Below are 19,444 nucleotides of genomic sequence, written 5' to 3'. Positions count from 1 at the left end.
AGATCCCAGAGTCGAGGTCAGTGACAGTGTGGGAGACAATAGTCTGGTGCTCCTTAGTGGGGTCCTGTTCAAGGATTAAGTAGGAGGAGTTGTCTGAGAGTTGGTTCGTGGACTCAGCAGGGTAGTGGTCAGTCCACCAGACTACTACAGCACCCCACCCTTACCTGGAGGATTGATAGTGAGGTTAGGATTAGTGCGGAGAGAGTGGAGAGCAGCGTGTACAGAGGGGTGAGGTTGGAATTGGAGTGAGGAGGGTTAAAGTTGAGACAGTTGGTGTTTCGCAGGCAATTGGCTATAAAAAGAAGAGCAGGCAGAAGACCAGAGCACAGTGTCCAGGAAGAGGAGGGTTGGAGATGGGAGACTGGGTAATCGGTGCGGTCTGCAGAGTCCTTGCCAAAGACGTAAGCATGGATACAGAGGCAATGGAAGAAGAGTTCAATGTCACGGTGAGTGCAGTGGGGCAAAAGTGAGGCCTTAATGAGGACAGAATGTTCTGCCTCAGAGAGGGGAAGGTCAGAGGGAATTGTGAAGTCCCGGCACGGATGAGAGTTGGGATCAGAATGGGGAAGAGGGTTGGTAGTGTCTGAGGAGAGAGGAGGGTTGGAGTGTCCAGGGAAGGTGGGGTTGGAGGACGATGGAGGCTCTGTGGACCCAAGAGCTAACGGTGGGGCCTGAGAGACCCGGGACTGCAGAGTGGTGGTGGGGGAAGGGGAGACTGGGGTTCCAGTGGCAGCGTGTAAAGTCTCGGCCTGGAGGCGACATTGTCAATGTCCAGGCTGGAGTCGGAGTTGGAGGTTGTGCAGTTAGCAGTTTGAAGGTGTCCATGGTCATTGGAACCAGCACTGACGGCAGTGGAAACCGGGTTCTGAATCCGCTCGGGATCATTGGAACTGGAGTTGGTGATATTAGTGTCACTGGTACGGAGATGTCAAAAGCCTTTGGGACTGGGGATGGATTCAGAGAGATTCGTAATCTGGGGGCATCCGATGGTATCGAGGTCCAACCGGGCGGCAGCAGGAACTGTGGTCTCGGGGTGTCCAGGGCCACCGGCGTTAGACACAGTGAGTCTTTGGTCTGCAGCTTGCAGGGATAAGTGCCAGGAGGAGACCAGTGGGGAGGGACGAGTGGACACCAGGTATCTCCTCATGGTGGAAAGTGTGGAGCGTAGAATACGTAGGGAGAAGCAGCAAGAGAAGCAGTCAATTGAACGTGGGGCTGGGGAATGGCTTTATATGCTCCTGGTATGTCAGTATAAACCAGGTCCAGTGTATTTTCACCTCTGGTACCAAAACCAACATGGTGGTGGAATTTAGGCAGATGACCGGTCCAAATCGCAATCACTGGGATAGGGTGAAGTTTGTCTTTAAACTAAATAATAGGTTCAACATTTCAACAGTTTGGAAAGTGAGGATGAAGTAAAAGGGAAGGCGAGTGCAGGAGAGGTTACAAAAGTCTCCAGAAAGGGATATAAATTTAACTTCTGGTAACATGGGGGGAAAATTGAAAAGGGTGATGGACACAGCACTGAAAGTGTTATCTTCTAATGCTCAGGTATGACGTCGTGGGCATCACTGAGTCGTGGTTGGGAGTTTAACATGCACAATGTATCGAATGGATAGGAGGGTAAGCAGAAGGGTTGGGGTGGGAATTGAATTCTGAGATGGAGTTGGCATCGGATTGAGAATATGTAGAATCCTTGTGAGTAAAATTCAGAATCTGCAATACTAAAAAATCCCAGATGAGAGTAGTATCACACTGACACAGAGGTGTCAAGAAAACAACCTCTCCCTCAATGTCATTAAAAATAAAGGAGCTGGTTGTGGACTACAGGAGGAATGGAGAGAGACTAGCCCCTATTGACATCAATGGATCTGAGGATCTCACTGAGGATCTCACATGGTCTGTACATACCGGCTGCATGGTTAAAAAAGCACCACTTTCATCTCAGACAGTTGAGGAAGTTTGGTCTGGACCCCCAAATCCTGAGAACTTTCTACAGGGGCACAATTGAGAGCATCCTGACTGGCTGCATCACTGCCTGGTATGGGAACTGTACTTCCCTCAATCACAGGACTCTGCAGAGAGAGGTGTGGACAGCCCAGTGCATTTGTAGATGTGAACTTCCCACTATTCAGGACATTTACAAAGACACGTGTGTAAAAAGGGCCCAAAAGATCATTAGGGACCTGAGCCACACCAACTACAAACTGTTTCAGCTGCTACCATCCAGGAAACAGTACCGCAGCATAAACACCCAGACCAACAGGCTCCGGGACAGCTTCTTCCACCCGGCCATCAGACTGATTAATTCACGCTGATGCAACTGTATTTCTATGTTATATTGACTGTCCGGGTGTACGTAAGATTCATTATAAATTAGTATAAATTGCACATTAAAATAGAGACATAACATAAGTGTAACATCTGTGCCCCCAATTTACCCCCATTCGCCTACGGTGAACCACTGCTGCCCTGCCAATAGTGCAATACTTCAGTGTAAATACGGTGTAATGCCCCCCCCCCCCAGTACACGCCCGCAACACAAATATCAGACAATGCACCAAAGGCGAGTACATAATTACAATTTTATAGTTACTTCTTGGTGATGGGTTAGTAGAAACAGATAACCTAAAAATGCCAAATCAGTAAGTTTATCAGTTTGTGCACATAATATTTTAATACATTGGCGCTCACGCCTCCGGTTCCATCCACAACGACCTTCCGAGCCTTCGGCCACCGTCCGAACCTCCGACGTCCAGTATCCACTGCCCTGGAACCGCTGTCCGCTCCTCACACGTCATCCTCCTCGCTCGCCTCCCGAGAAAAGACCGTGAACTCCTGCTCATCTCACAGATACAAGATAGCATAACAATTCTCCATTGGCTAGTTCCCCCCTTAGCTACAGTTATAACCCCGACATTCCAGATACAGAAACCCATTACAGCATTAAGTAACATTACAGGGAAGTATTTTCATTTTAACAATACAAAGAAGCCATTTTGTTAGCCTGAACAGTTAACACCACAGTTACTGAGAGCCCTACATACGATTTTTACTCCTGTATATGGAGTTTGTAAGTTGTAAGTTCAATTCCAATTCAATGTACTCAGGCCTCAGAACAGTAACTAGGATGTAGGCTACAAATTGCAACAGGAGATAGGAAGGGCATGTAAAAAGGACAATGTAATGATAACCATGGGGGTTTCAATTTGCAGGTAGATTGGGGAAATCATGCTGGCGTTGGATCCCAAAAGAAGGAATTTGTAGAATGCATATGAGATGGATTTTCAAAGCAGCTCGTGGTTGAGCCCACCAGGAGAAAGACGTCTGAACTACTTTATTACTTTACTTTATTACTTTATTGTCGCCAAACAATTGATACTAGTACGTACAATCATGACAGTGATATTGATTCTGCACTTCGTGCTCCCTGGCGTACAAATCAATAGTAAATATAATAAAAATTTAAATTACAGATCATAAATTAAAAAAAAACAGAAAAGGGTAAGGTCGTGAAAAAAAACAAGAGACAGGTCTGGATATTTGGAAGGTACGGCCCAGATCCAGATCAGGATCCATTCAGCAGTCTGGAAAGAAGCTGTTCCCCAATCTGGCCATACAAGTCTTCAAGCTCCTGAACCTTCTCCCGGAGGGAAGTGGGACAAAGAGTGTGTTGTCTGGGTGGGTCGTGTCCTTGATTATCCTGGCAGCTCTGCTCCGACAGCATGCGGTGTAAAGTGAGTCCAAGGATGGGAGATTGGGTTGTGTGATGTGCTGGGCTGTGTTCACGATCTTCGGCAGCTACTTCTGGTCTTGGACAGGACAACTTCCATACCAGGTTGTGATGCACCCTAGAAGAATGCTTTCTACAGTGCATCTATACAAATTAGTGAGGGTTTTAGGGGACAGGCCAGATTCCTTCAGCTTTCTCAGGAAGTAAAGGTGCAAGGGGGCCTACTTGGCAGTGGACTCTGCTGGGTTAGACCAAGTCAGGTCATTTGTGATATTGACCCCAAACAGCTTAAAGCTTTGACCTGCTCCACCTGCGCACCACCGATGTAGATGGGGTCGTGCAGTCCGCTACTCCTTCTGCAGTGAACAACCAATTCCATCGTCTTGCTGATGTTGCGGGATAGGTTACTTTTGGCAACATGCCACCAGGTTCTTAATTTCCTCTCTGTACTCAAACTCATCATTACCTGAGATAAGGCCTACAATTGTGGTGTCATCAGCAAACATATATTGAGTTCGATGGAAACGTGGCTACACAATCATGGGTGTTCAGTGAGTACAGCAGGGGCTGAGTACACAGCATTGTGGGGCACCGGTGCTCAGAGTGATTGTAGAGGGGAGCTTGTCCCCTATTTTTACAGTCTGGGTCCTGTCTGTGAGGAAGTTGAAGATCCAGCTGCAGATCTGAGTGCTAAGACCCAGTGTCTGGATTTGGTGTTGTGTAATGAGACAGAGATCAAAATATGATGGAATTCACCCTGCAGTTTGAGAGGGAGAAGCTAAAATCAGATGTATCAGTATTACAGGGGGGTAAAGGGAACTACAGAGGCATGAGAGAGGAGCTGGCCAAAGTTGATTGGAAGCGGACATTATCAGGGATGATGGCAGAGCAGCAATGGCTGGAGTTTCTGGAAGTAATTTGGAAATGCATGATAGATAAATACCAAACATGAAGAAATATTGTAAAGGGAAGATGAGGCAACTGTGGCTGTAAAGGGAAGTTAATGACAGCATACGATTGAAAGCAAGAGCATGCAGTAAATCAGTAATTAGTGGGAAGCTGGAGGGTTTTAAAAACAAAATGAAGGCAATAAAAAAAGCAATCATGAGAAAAGAAACAGGTGGAAGATGACACTGGAGAGGACATAATACAGTATTAAGAAAGGCGGACAAACTTAATAAGTATTTTGAATTCTTCTTCACTGTGAAAGACACCATCAGTCTGCCAGAAATTCGAGTGTCGGGGGCAGAAGTCAGTGTAGTTGCTATTATGAAGGAGAAGGTGTTTGGGTTGGTGAAAGGTCTGAAAGTCGATAAGTCACCTGGACCAGATGGACAACACCCCAGGGTTCTGAAAGAGGTGGCTGAAATGACTGTGAAGGCATCAGTAGTGATCTTTCAACAATCACTGGATTCTGGGATCATTTTGGAGGAATGGAAAATTGTAAATGTCACTCCACTCTTTAAGAAGGGTGGGAGGCAAACAACAGGAAATCATTGGCAACAAAAAACCCACTCCGGTTCAGAACAATGGACTGTTCATTTCACACATGCAGTTGTAACCTGTTGAAAGCCACAGATGCAAATTCACCCACAGATGCAAATTCACCCACAGACAGAAGTGAGAGGAGTTCCTGGAATAGTGTGGTGAGGTGATACTGAGAGTGAGACAGAAAGGTGGGGGGAGGGGAAGGTGAGAGAGGGTCAGAGGTATGATATGTAGTTTGTGGTGCTGAATACTCAGTTTCTCTGCAAAACATTATAAACTCTTGCTTCTGTGGCCATTACAGTTCCAATAGGAACATCCCTCTGGTTAATTCTGCCCTGTTCTGTTCTCCTGTTTGCCACCGGATGCAAACAGACTGAGAACAGAGGGGTTTTCACATCAGAGACACAGGTCACATTTGGTGAAAGGTCACAGGTCAAAGCAAGAGGTATTGGCACAATGTGAGGTGTTGGGGGGTGGGGAAAGTGGAGAGGAAGAAAGTGAAAGACAGTTAAGGTGAGAGAGAGGAAGGGGAGACACACACACACAAACACACACACACACACCCCTCCCCACCATTGAGCACAACTAGAAGGAGCACTGACACAAGAAAGCTGCATCCATCATCAGTGACCCCCATCCAGACCGTGCTCTCTTCTCACTGCTTCCATTGGGCAGGAGGTACAGGAGCCTCGGGTCTCACACCACCAGGTCAAGAATAGTTATTACCCTTCAATCATCAGGCTGCTGAACCAGTGAGGATAACTTCACTCACCTCAATACTAAACTGATCCCTACATCTTGTTCACCTTAATGTGTATTGCAACCAGGGATATTGATTAATTTAACTGAAAATTTGTATTTGTGAATCACGTGCTCCTTTTTTCACATTGGAACCAAAAAAAACCAGGGAAAATAGCAAAACATGGAAAAACCAGTGTGTTGTGCGTGTTGCTTTGACCCCAGCATCTGCAGAGTCTTTTGTGTTTAAGAAGGCTTATGCAATGCTTGCATTTGTTAGTTGAGCACTGAGTTCAAAAGTCAAGAGGTTATGGTGGAGTCGGGGGAGGGGGAGGGTAAGTGAGTGGGAGGGTGAAGTGAGAAGCTGGGAGGTGATAGGTGGAGCCAGGCGAGGGGGAGGGTAAGTGAGTGGGAGGGTGAAGCTAGGGGGTGATAGGAGGAGCCAGGTGAGGGGGAGGTAAGTGAGTGGGAAGATGAAGTGAGAAGCTGGGAGGTGATAGGTGGATCCAGGTGAGGGGGAGATAAGTGAGTGGGAGGGTGAAGTGAGCAGCTGGGAGGTGATAGGTGGAGTCAGGCGAGGGGGAGTTAAGTGAGTGGGAGGGTGAAGTGAGAAGCTGGGAGGTGATAGGTGGAGTCAGGCGAGGGGGAAGGTAAGTGAGTGGAAGGGTGAAGTGAGAAGCTGGGAGGTGATAGGTGGATTCAGGTGAGTGAGTAGGTAAGTGAGTGGAAGGGTGAAGTGAGAAGCTGGGAGGTGATAGGTGGAGCCAAGCGAGGGGGAAGGTAAGTGAGTGGAAGGGTGAAGTGAGAAGCTGGGAGGTGATAGGTGGAGTCAGGTGAGTGAGTAGGTAAGTGAGTGGAAGGGTGAAGTGAGAAGCTGGGAGGTGATAGCTGGAAGAGGTAAAGGGTTGAAGAGACCTGAAACGTTGACTCTTTATTTCTCTGCATAGATGCTGCCTGACCTGCTGAGCTCCCCAGTATCTTGTGTGTCCGATACACAGCCCAGTGCAGAATGTTTTGTCAGGGGTTTATCCCACTCCCTAATTCATGGGTTTAATTCGACTCTCTGATCTGTGTGTCCATTCCTGTCCCGACACACAGAGCCCTTTTCCTGCCCTGAGCTGTTGCCGATGCTGTGTCCATTGAAGAAGTTTGGAAAATGAGAACAATGGACTCTTCATTCCAGGCGGCTGGGATACATGTCAGCTCCCTTACTTTGCATGTTCACCCATATCTTATCTTCAGCCGCGTCGCTACCCCGCCCTGTGTTCTTTCACACCAGCAGCCAGTGTGGAAGGTAGTCGGGGCCAAGGCTGACACCACTCATGTACTGACCCAGAACTGAGGAGGATACAGCTAGTTCCATCTCCCTCCATCTCTCACACAGACTGTAAACCGTGGTCAGGCTCAGGTATCTGTGATCTGTGCTGTTAACAGACATACGTGTGAGTGTGTGTGTGGGGGGGGGCGGGGGACGAGGGGGTTTCCCATTGAGAATCAGTGTGTCGGGGGCAGTTTCCTATTGAGGGTCAGAATGTGTGTGTGTGTGTGTGTGAGAGAGAGAGAAGGGGGGCTGTTCCCCATTGAGAGTCAGAGGTGTGAGTGTGTGTGGAGGGGGGTGGGTGAGGGGGTTTCCCATTGTGAATCAGAGTGTGTGTGTGTGTGTGTGTGCTCTCTGCATGGGGACAGGGTTTGGTGGAGGGAAGAGATCTGAAGAGGGAATGGGCTGGATGGATGCAGGGACATTAACGCAGGTGGAGTTTCTGAAAGGAGAGAGGGAGATCTCACCCATCTTTGTGTGGTGGGAGGGAGAGAGATAGGGGGGCAAGTGAGACGTGTAGGTATCTCACCCCTCTCTGTGTGGTCTCAGTGTGAGAGAGATGGGCAGACAGACTCAGGTGGTTTATCTGAGATCCCAGAGAGAGAGAGAGAGAGATCTCACCTCTGTTGTGTCCCAGTGAGAACGTGGTGTATCACACCCACTAGCGATGGATCCTCAGTTATTGTCCCAGTTTGCACTCTGTTCCATACCCCACTGCCTCATTTCTCTCTGATTTAAATTACCTTCAGAATCAGGTATATTATTAGTGACCTATGTCCTGAGATTTGTTGCTTTACGGATGCAGTGCAGTGCAATGAATAAAATATACTATAGATGATAATAAGAGATGTAGAAGAACATTGATGAGAAAATTAAATTATGTTTTTCCCCCTTTTAGCCAGGAAGATGAGGGTCCCGTTGCTGGTTCTGGCTTTGCTGGGTAAGTAATTTCCAACAGCAAGGGGAAGTCATGGCAAGGCAAGGGTTAATTAATGTCAAGGCAAGAATGAATCGTAGACCACGTGCAGACAGCCCTGGCAACAAAGGCCTGTAAAGAGCATTGCTCCCATTTTGTTTTTACAAAACTATAAAGTTTTATTCACTCACAAAACACAAATACAGTATCAATGATTTACAAGATTGTTCGCAATTTCAAATTAAAATATGGTTATTACTAACTACAAAACACTCAATTCCCTGGAGGACCCACCGTCCCAGGAAATCCCCCTGTACCCATAGTGATTGCATGCTCCATCTCTACATGATGGTAACCCCAGAAGAGGGACAGGCATTCAGCTTGGGCAGAGCCCTTGACTGCCTGGACCCACGAATGGCCATCTCGGCCAGGTCCAGGAACAAGCCCACCAGTAGATTCTCTGAGTGACCCAACCCCCTCCGTACTGGGTGACCATATATCAGGAGCACAGGGCTGAAGTACAACCAAAACGTGAGCAGCAGCCCCTTCAGATACTCAGACAGGGGCTGCAACCTCTCACACTTCATGTAAACATTGTACACTGACTCCTCCCAGCCTCACAAAGGACAGGTGAACCGGGTGTCTGAGAAACGGCTCAGAAATCTATTGCACGGCCCAGGGGAAAAGTTCACTCAACTTCACTGGCCCTGTCATTGAAATGTTCCCACAACCTATGGACTCACTTTTATGGACCCTTCATCTCATGATCTTGATATTTATTGCTTATTTATTAATCATTATTATTTCTTCTTTTTGTATTTGCACAGTTTGTTGTCTTCTGCACTCTGGTTGAATGGCCCAACTGGTCGGTCTCTCATTGATTCTGTTGTGGTTATTATTCTATAGATTTATTGAGTATGCCCACAAGAAAATGAATCTCAGGCTTGTATATGGTGAATATCTGTACTTTATAATAAATTTACTCCGAACTTTGAAATGCACCTTATGCTAAATGTCACTCTTCTAGACTATGTTTTATAATTAGTTATTTGTGGTAATATTACTGGATGTGTTGTTGGGAGTTATATGCACTGTGTTGTGCACCTTGGTCTGGTGGAATGTTGTTTGGCAGAATATGTGTATGCGGTTGAATGGTGGTAACCTTGAACGTGAGAGTCCATTTAATCAGTGACAGTAGATTTTATTTATTGTCTGTGTCAAGGAGCAAGAGCAACATATAACTTCACTACAATTAATGGGGATAAAAGAACACAATAGATTACAGGAAAGTTAGTAATCAAAAGTTCGGCATGTTAAGGGCAAGATCCTTAACAGTGTTGCTGAGCAGAGAGATCTTGGGATCCAAGTTCAAAACTCCTTGAAAGTTGCCCAGAGTTCAATAAGGTGGTGAAGAAGGCTTATGGAATGCTGATTTTGTTCGTTGAGGCATTGAGATCAAAAGTCAAGAGGTTGTGTTGCAACTTTGTATAACTCTGGTGAGGCCTCGTCTGGGGTATTGCAGACATTCTGGTCACCCCACTATCGGAAGGATGTTGAGGCTTTGGAGAGGGTGCAGAAGAGGTTTACCAGGGTACTGTCTGGTTTAGAGGGCATGTGCTATCACGAGAGGCAGGATAGATAGGTCGTTTTCTCTGGAGCAGTGGAGACTGAGAGTAGATCAGATAGAGGTTTATAAGATTATTAAAGGTATAGATAGAGTGGACAGAGGGTATCTGTTTCCCAGGGTTGAAATGTCTAATACCAGACGGCATGTATTGATAGTGAAAAGGGGTAGGTGCAAAGGGGATATGAGGGGTGAGTTTTTACAGAGAGTGGTGGACACCTGAAATACACTGCCTGGTATGGTGGTAGAGGCAAATACATTACGAGACACTTAAATAGACATGTGGATGTGAGGACCATGGAGTGATAGGATCATTGTGTCGGTAGGATGGAAATGTTTAAAATCAAAGTAAATTTTATTATTAGAGTTCATATATCACCAAACACAACTCTGAGATTCATTTTCCTGTGGGTAGACTCAGCAAATCTACAGAATAGTAACTGTAACAGGATCAATGAAAGATCAAGAAGAGTGCAGAAGGCAACTACAGTGCAAATGCAAATAGAAATAAATAGTAATAAATAATGAAAACATAAGACCACAAGACATTAGGCCATTCAACCATTGAGTCTGCTCTGCCATTACATAAGACAATAAGACAAAGGAGCAGAAGTGGGCCATTCGACCCATTGAGTCTGCTCCATCATTTCATCATGAGCTGATCCAATTTTCCCTTTAGTCCCATTCCCCCGCCTTCTCACCAGAACCTTTGATGCCCTGGCTACTCAGATACCTATCAATCTCTGTCTTAAATAAACCCACTTGCCCTCCATTGCCGCCCGTGGCAACAAATACCACAGATTCACCACCCTCTGGCTAAAAAAAAAAATCTTCGCATCTCTGTTCTGAATGGGCGCCCTTCAATCCTTAAGTCATGCCCTCTCGTACTAGACTCCCCCACCACGGGAAACAACTTTGCCACATCCATTCTGTCAATGCCTTTCAACATTCAAAATGTGTCTATGAGGTCCCCCTCATTCTTCTAAACTCCAAGGAGTACAGCCCAAGAGCGGTCAAACGTTCCTCATACGTTAACCCTTTTATTCCCGGAATCAACCTAGTGAATCTTCTCTGAACCCTCTCCAATGTCAGAACATCCTTTCTTAAATTAAGATCCCAAAACTGAACACAGTACTCCAAGAGAGGTCTCACCAGTGCCTTATAGAGCCTCAACATCACATCCCTGCTCCTATACTCTATTCCGCTAGAAACGAATGCCAACATTGCATTCGCCTTCTTCACCACTGACTCAACCTCGAGGTTAACCTTAAGGATACCCTGCATGAGGACTCCCAAGTCCCGACGCATCTCAGAACTTTGAATTCTCTCTCCATTTAAATAATAGTCTGCCCGTTTATTTCTTCTACCAAAGTGCATGACCATACACTTTCCAACATCGTAATTCATTTGCCACTTCTTTGCCCATTCCCCCAGTCTATCCAAACCTCTCTGCAGACTCTGTTTCCTCAGCACTACCAGCCCCTCCACCTATCTTTGTATCATCAGCAAACTTAGCCACAAAGCCATCTATTCCATAATCCAAATTGTTGATATACAACGTAAAAAGAAGCGGCCCTATCACGGACCCCTGTGGAACACCACTAGTAACCGGCAACCAACCAGAATGGGATCCCTTTATTCCCACTCCGTGCTTCCTGCTGATCAGCCAGCACTCTATCCACGTATGTAACTGTCCAGTAATTCCATGAGCTCTTCTCTTGTTTAGCAGACTCATGAGCAGCACCTTGTCAAAGGCCTTCTGAAAATCCAAATACACAACATCCACTGCATCTCCCTCGTCTAGCCTACTTGTAATTTTCTCAAAAAATTGCACTATGTTTGTCAGGCAGGATTTTCCCTGAAAGAAAGCATGCTGAGTTCTGCCTATCTTGTCATATGCCTCCAGGTCCCCATAACTTCCTCCTTGACAATCGACTCCAACAACTTCCCAACCACCGATGTGAAGCTAACAGCTCTATAATTTCCTTTTTGCTTCCTTGCCCCCTGCTTAAATAGCAGAGTGACATTTGCAATCTTCCAGTCCTCCGGAACCAGGCCAGAATCTATCAACTTTTGAAAGATCATTGCTAATGCCTCCACAATCTCTGCTGCTACTTCCTTCAGAACACGAGGGTGCATTCTATCTGGTCCAGGAGATTTATCTACCCTTAGACTGTTCAGCTTCCTGAGTACTTTCTCTGTCATAATTGTGATTGCGCATATTTCTCTTCCCTGGCAATACTGAGTGTCCAGTATACTGCTGATGTCTTCCTCAGTGAAGACTGATGCAATATACTTGTTCAATTCCTCTGCTATCTCCTTATCTCCCATAACAATTTCTCCAGCATCATTTTCTAAAGTCCTATATCTACTTTCACCTCTTTTACTCTTTATATACATGAAAATGCTTTTAAGTATCCTCTTTGATATTATTTGCTAGCATCCTTTCATAGTTCATCTTTTCCCTCTTAATGACCCTCTTAGTCTCCTTTTGTAGGCTTTTAAAAACTTACCAATCCTCTGTCTTCCCACTAATTTTTGCTTCCTTGTATGCCCTCTGCTTTGCTTTTACTTTGGCTTAGACTTCTCTTGTCAGCCACGGTTGCACCCTTTTTCCATTCAAAAATTTCTTCTTTTTTGGAATATATCTGTCTTGCACCTTCCTCACTTCTCGCATAAACTCCAGCCACTGCTGCTCTGCCGTCGTTCCCACTAATGTCCCTTTCCAGTCAACTTTGGCCAGTTCCTCTCTCATGCCATTGTAATTTCCTTTACACCAGTGAAATATTGACAGATCGCATTTCAGCTTCTCCTCAGATTTAACAATGAACTCAATCATGCTGTGATCACTGCCTCCTAAGGGTTCCTTCACCTCCATCTCTCTGGTCACCTCTGGTTCATTACATAATACCCAATCTGGTACAGTCGATCCCCTTAGTGTGCTCAACAACAAGCTGTTCTAAAAAGCCATCCCATAGACATGCTACAAATTTTCTCTCTTGAGATCCAGTGCCGACCTGATTTTCCCAAACCACTCGTATATTAAAATCCCCCACAATGATCATAATACTGCCCTTCTGGCAAGCCTTTTCTATTTCCTGTTGTAATTTGTAGTCCACATCACTGCAGCTGTTCGGAGGCCTGTATATAACTGCATTCAGGGTCCTTTTACCCCTGCAATTCCTGAGCTCAACCCATAAGGTTCTGTACCTTCCGATCTTATGTCAACTCTTTCTAATGGTTTAATAACATTTCTTACCAATAAAGCCACGCCACCCCCTCTACCTACCTGCCTATCCTTCCGATACACCGTGTATCATTGGATGTTCAGCTCCCAGAGACATGCATCCTTTAGCCACGTCTCAGTGATGAGAACAATATCATACCTGCCAATCTGTAACTGTACGACAAGTTCATCCACCTTATTCCTTATGCTGCGTGCATTTAAGTATAACACCTTAAGTCCAGTATCTGGCACTTTCTGCATTGATTGCACTGCAGCTCTTCCCAATGGCTGAAAATTTGTCCCATCACCTGCCTGTCCTTCCTGACATCCTTACTGCTCACTATCATAGACTTATTTCCGTTTTCCCCCTCCTCTGCTCTATCATTCCAGTTCCCCCCACCCCTGCCAAATTAGTTTAAATCCTCCCTACCAGCTCTATTGTCAACGCCATTCGGCTCGACAATTCAACCACCGGGGCAAGACATGTTAAAGTGCCGGGGTTAGGACTGAGCTTAAGTTACCACTCAATGCACTTCAGTAAACTATTTAAGAACTTTTTAAAAGCTATTTATTAATGCTTTTTGGGAGGGTGATTTTAGATGCATATCATATTTATACTGAGTTAAATACTGTATGTAATTAGTTTTGCTACAATAAGTGTATGGGACACTGGAAAGATGTTGAACTTCCCCTTGGGGATGAATAAAGTATCTATCTATCTATCTATCTATCTATCTATCTATCTATCTATCTATCTATCTATCTATCTATCTATCTATCTATCTATCTATCTATCTATCTATCTATCTATCTATCTATCTATCTATCTATTGAACCAGGATATTGGTCCCCTTCGGGTTCAGGTCCTTTTTGAACAGGTCATACTTCCCCCAGAAGAGATCCCAGTGATCCAAAAATCTGAAGCCCTGCCCCCTGCACCAGTCTCTCAGCCACGCATTCATCTGCCTGATCCTACTATTCTTGTCCTCGCTAGCACGTGGCACAGGTAGCAATCCTGAGATTACTACCCTGGAGGTCTTGCTTCTCAACTTCCTTCCTAACTCCCAGAAATCTCTCTTCAGGACCTCCTCCCTTTTCCTATCTATGTCATTGGTACCAACATGTACCGAGACAGCTGGCTGCTCGCTCTCTCCCTTCAGAATATTCTGGACGCGAAACGAAACATCCCGTATCCTGACACCTGAGAGGCAATACGCCATGCGGGTATCTCTGTCAGGCTCACAGAATCTCCTGTCTGTTCCCCTGACTATGGAATCCCCTATGACTACTGCATTCATCCTCTCACTCCTTCCCTCCTGCACAACAGTGCCAGGCTCAGTGCCAGAGATCCAGTCACCTGTCAGGTCATCCCCCTCAACAGCATCCAAAACGATATACTTGTTGCTGAGGGGGGCAGCCACAGGGGTGCTCTCCACTATCCATGCATTTCCCTTCCCTCTCCTGACAGTCACCCAGTTTTCTGACCCCTGTAGCCTAGGGATGACTACCTCCCTGTAGCTCCTGTCTATCACCTCTTCACTTTCCCTAGTAAGCAATAGGTCATCAGGCTGCAGCTCTAGGTCCCTAACACGGTCTCTGAGGAGCTGCATCTCTGCACCTGGCACAGACGTGGCCACCAGGGAGGCGGGACGACTCCCAGGATTCCCACGTCTGACACCCTGAACAAAGCACAAATCCTGTGGACATGCTACCTAATTCTACAGGAATGAAACAAGGAAAAAATAAGTCTACTCACTCACGTACCTCGCCAAACACACAAACTTTTTAAACCGTTAGCTTGTACCGTTAGCGGTGTGAGCCCTGCTGTTCCATTTTCTGTCCGGGCCGATTCGCCAAGGGGAAGAAAGAGCTGGTGCCTGACTCTCGCCTCTTCCCGTTTCTGCCTAAGCCCGTTGAGCCAACACCCTGCACTCCACTGCCCGCTCCGACTGCTGCCTGCTGTATAGGGTGGTCTTTTTAAACTCTCCACGCTGTCACACGTGCCTGTGCAGTCTCACCCTTCTTGTACTCCAAGAAGTTTCCAAAAAAGCTGCCTTCTTTCGGAATTCAGCTCTCACGCCGCCCTTCTACTCCCGATCGAAAAAGCATGGCTGATTCTGGATCCCACAACCCCGTTCATCTGCCTTCTTGCCATATCCTTTGATGCCCTGAACGATCAACTTCCACCTTAAACATACACATGAACTCGGCCTCCGCCACAATCTGTGGTAGAGCACTCCACAGATACACTACTCTCCGGCTAAGGAAATTTCTCTTTGCCTCTGTTCTGAAGGGTCACCCCTCAATTTTGAGGCTGTGTCTGTTAGTTCTGTATACCCCCACCAGAGGAACCATCCTCTCCACACCCTCCTTATAAAATAATGAGATAAAGAGTCCTTAAAGGAGATCATTGCTTGTGGGAACATCTCAAGGGATTAGTCTCCTGGTGGCGCTCATGGAGTGAGGCTTATTTGGGCTTTGCTCCATTCCCTTTACCTTCATTACCTGTAGCCACCCTTATTTACTCTCTTTTATACCTACGCCAAAAGGTTTATGTCACAGATATACTTTTGGACTTTGATTTTAATTCACTGGAAATGAATACCAGATCACGAGAAGCAAAAAACGGGAAAGTTTCGGATCCGAATGGAAAAAGAGATGGTGATTCTAAACAATCTAAGCAGCCTCCGTTAACTGTTGAAGCAATGTGGAAACTTATAGATGATACAGTGACTCAAAAATTTGCCATGTTTGAAGGAGTTTTAATGACTGTCGAGGATAATTTTAGATCGCTTAAACGTGAAGTTGAACTGCAGCAAGCAACAAATTCAGAACTTGATGAAGGCACTCGGCAAAGACACCGAATAATCACAACTTTGGAACAAAATTTAGCTTCGATATCTCAACAACAGGATTGTTATAAAATTAAAGTTATCAACCTTGAAAATCGATCTTGAATGCAGAATCCATGGATAATTGGGCTCCCTAAAGATGTTGAGGAGGGTGATCCTATTAAATTCTTTTCTTAATTTTTATTCGATGTGTTCGGCACAGAAGTCCTGGATGGCCCTCTATTAATCGACCTTGTCCATTGCTCTTTACATCCAAAATCTAATCATCCACGGCCAGAAATTATTCGTCTCCATTACGTTCATATCAAGTAACATCTGAATCGCTTTGCTCGGTGGAAAGGCATGTTTGAATTTAAAGATTTGAAATTCCGCTTCATTGAAAATTTCACCCCTGACATTCTGAAGGAATAAATGGCGTTTAAATCTCTGATGTCGAAGTTTTTTTGAATGGGTTTCTGCTCTGCTTCTTTTCTGCTCGATGGAGGATCATTCTCTCTGATAATTCCCGTTTGCTCTTCAAGACATTAAATGAAGCTCAAAAATTATTTTGACCAGCAAACCTCCTCTACTACGGCCTGACTTGGGTTAGTTTATTTTTGGTTTTTACTTAAATTTCTAAGCTATTTACCAGCTTATTGACTGGGTCAGTGAGAATGCGAGGGTTCTCTCTTCTGGTTTTTACTGTAGGTTTTTTTTAGTATTTTTAGATTAACTTTTCTGTTCCCTTTTGGGATTCTGCTTTTTTCTTTATTTTTTGAAACTATTTAGTAAATGATTTGGTCTTTGATTTTTTTTTCAATGGAGATACATTCTCTTTTTTTTACATTTTAAGATGTTGTTTTGCTTTCTTCTTCCCATAGGACCTTATTTTCTTGCTGCATCATTTTCAATTATTTGTGTGGCTTTTCTTCTTGGTTTGGACTGGAGGTATTTTTAGTATTTCTAGGTCCATTCAAAAATCTGATGGCGGAGGGGAAGAAGCTGTTCCTGAAACGTTGAGTGTGTGTCTTCAGGCTCCTGTCCCTCCTCTCTGATGATGGTAATAGGAAGAGGGCATGTCCTGGGTGGTGGGGTCCTGACTGATGGATATTGTCTTTGTTGATTTCTATTGCACATTTGTTGCTTGTCAGTCTTTGTTTGTGTGTAGTTTTTCATTGATTCTATTGTATTTCTTTGTTCCACTGTGAATGCCGGGAAGAAACTGAATCTCAGGGTATTATATAGTAATATGTAGCAACACACACACACAATGCGGGGGAAATTCAGCAGGTCAGGCAGCATCTATGGAAATGAATAGTTAGTTGATAATTTGGGCCAAGACCCCTCTTTAGGACTGAGAGGGCAGGGGGAAGATGACAGAACAAAGGTTGGGGGGGGGCAGAGTGGTCAGCTGGAAGGTGACAGGTAAAGCCAGGTGGGTGGGAAGGTCAAGGGCTGGAGAAGAAAGAAACTGATAGGAGAGGAGAGTGAATACCATTGGAGAAACGGAAAGAGGAGGAGACCCAGGGGGAAGTTTAAAGCAGGTGAGAAGTAAAAGATCAAAATGGGAATATAGGAAGGGAGTGGAGTAAATTTTGTTCATCGGAAGGAGAAATCGATATTCATACCATCAGGTTGGAGGGTATCCAAATGGAATATGAGGTGTTGCTCCTCCACCTTGAGGGTGGCCTCATCTTGGCACAAGATGTGACTCCACCACGTCTGTTCTCAGGATGTGGTTTCCATTCCAGGGTATCAGAGATGTCCTCCTGCTTTAATGAATGGGGTTTCCCTCCCTCTACTATTGATGTTTCCCTCACCCTTATCTCCTCCATTTCCCATACATCTGCACTCACTCCATCTTCCCGAGTCCCTCGTCTTCACCTACCACCACTTCAGCCTCAGCATCCAAAGCATTATCCTCCACAATTTCCTCAATCTCCAAAGGGACCCAACTGCAAAACATATCCTTTCCTCACCCTGCCCACCACCGTCTGCAGGGATTGCTCTCTCCATGATGTCCCTCCTCCCTCCACTGATCTCCCTCCAGGCACTTATCCCTGCAACTGTCCATTCACCTCCTCCCTCACCTTCATTGACGGCCCCAAGCACTCCTTCCAGGTGAGGCATCAGTTCACTGAATCTGCCGGGAATATCTATTGTTCCCATTGTGGCCTCCTCTACATTGGAGAGACTCATTGTAAACTGGGGGACTGCTTCTCAAGCATCAATACACCATCCGCTATAAACGGGATTTCCCGATGGCCAAACATTTAAATTCCGATTCCCAGTCCCTTTCCAATGTTGTTGATCTATAGCCTTGTCTTGTGACAAGATAAATCCCCTTAAAGTCGAGGAGCAACACTTTATATTCCTTCTGCGTAGCCTCCAACCTAATGGTACGAATATCGATTTCACCTTCCAGTAAACAAAATTCTCCTCCCCCTTCGTCTATTCCCCTTTTACTTCTTAGCACCAAACTATTACTTCCTCCTGGGTCCACTCCTCCTGCCATTTCTCCTATTGTCCACTCTCCTCTCTGATCAGATTTTTTCTTCTCCAGCCCTTGACCTTTCCCACCCTCTTGGCTTCACCTATCCTCTTCCAGTCAGCCTCCCTCCCCTCTCCCACCATTTAGTTCAGGATGGGGGTTGTGGTTGGCAGAGGAGGAGGATGGGATACATGAGCTGTATATTAACACTGAACATTGTTCTGTCCCTCAGTCACAGACTCCGCACTCGGTGATCCGTGTGTAAACCACACCGTCCTGGATCAGCCCTGGAGGAGCACAAATTGTTACAACACTGAATGCACCGGAGGACAATTGATGGATGATGGAAATCTTGAAGTGGTTTGGTACAGACTGAACAGGTAAAGTGAGGAGATCATTGCGAAGAATCTGGACACAGATGGGAAGGTAAACAGGGGAACAAGGGGTGTGTGAATGGGAAATGCAGGGAGACTGGGATCATCAGTGACTACACTGAGATGGGGAGTAAATACAGGGAGAGGGGAGATCCCACATTCTCGGGGTAGAGACAAGGGGGAGGTACAACAGAGAGGGAATTCCCAGGATTGGGGTTATTGACCAGAGACAGGGTACGGACAGGGTGAGTGTAATTTCCCATGTCTCTCTGAGCGAATAAACTCCCTCAGATCAGGGACTGACTCTCTGATTGTTGTTTCAGTTCCGGAGGATGGAAGATTCCGGAGACGGTCGTTCCACAGTATCATTGCTCCGGGGAGAACCCAGGCTGGTTAAACGGTAGGGTCAGAGTTTACATCAGTGGGGCTCAGTTATTTTTTGGGAGTGTCAAACGATGACCCAGATCTCTTCAGAGGACCCTAGCATGGTCACAGAACCCCATCTTCCAGAGAGGTCTCCCCACAGTCACTGAAACCGCTCTACGGTCCTGTATCGTCATGGAGTCCCGTGGAGGAGTGACAACTTCCTGGAGCTGGGTTACAGAACTGATCTGCACACTGACCCCATTCTGGATACGACCCTGAGGAGTTTCAGTGACCCCAGACTCATTTCAGTGGTGGGGCAATCTCCAGGAAGTTGGGGGA

The 19,444-nt window shown here is 45.8% G+C and overlaps 1 protein-coding gene across 1 annotated transcript; it reads left to right on the top strand.

The window, feature by feature from the left end:
• Nucleotides 1-312: 312 nt before the first annotated feature.
• LOC132389872 (pancreatic secretory granule membrane major glycoprotein GP2-like) lies at nucleotides 313-19,256 on the top strand. Its single transcript, XM_059962442.1, has 4 exons — nucleotides 313-446; nucleotides 8,176-8,217; nucleotides 18,598-18,745; nucleotides 19,063-19,256. The coding sequence occupies exons 2-4, from the start codon at nucleotides 8,184-8,186 to the stop codon at nucleotides 19,196-19,198; spliced, it is 318 nt and encodes a 105-aa protein (XP_059818425.1). The 5' UTR covers nucleotides 313-446; nucleotides 8,176-8,183; the 3' UTR covers nucleotides 19,199-19,256.
• Nucleotides 19,257-19,444: the final 188 nt, after the last annotated feature.

This window comes from Hypanus sabinus, unplaced genomic scaffold (genome assembly GCF_030144855.1).
Source record: "Hypanus sabinus isolate sHypSab1 unplaced genomic scaffold, sHypSab1.hap1 scaffold_689, whole genome shotgun sequence".
NCBI lineage: Eukaryota > Metazoa > Chordata > Chondrichthyes > Myliobatiformes > Dasyatidae > Hypanus > Hypanus sabinus.
Note: the sequence above shows the minus strand (reverse complement) of the source record. Positions and strands in the feature narration are given on the sequence as shown.

Coding starts and splice junctions, on each gene's coding strand:
- LOC132389872 (XM_059962442.1), top strand. CDS start 8,184: ATGAGGGTCCCGTTGCTGGTTCTGGCTTTGCTGG. Junction 8,218..18,597: donor GCTGGTTCTGGCTTTGCTGG/GTAAGTAATTTC, acceptor TCTGTCCCTCAG/TCACAGACTCCGCACTCGGT. Junction 18,746..19,062: donor GTTTGGTACAGACTGAACAG/GTAAAGTGAGGA, acceptor TTGTTGTTTCAG/TTCCGGAGGATGGAAGATTC.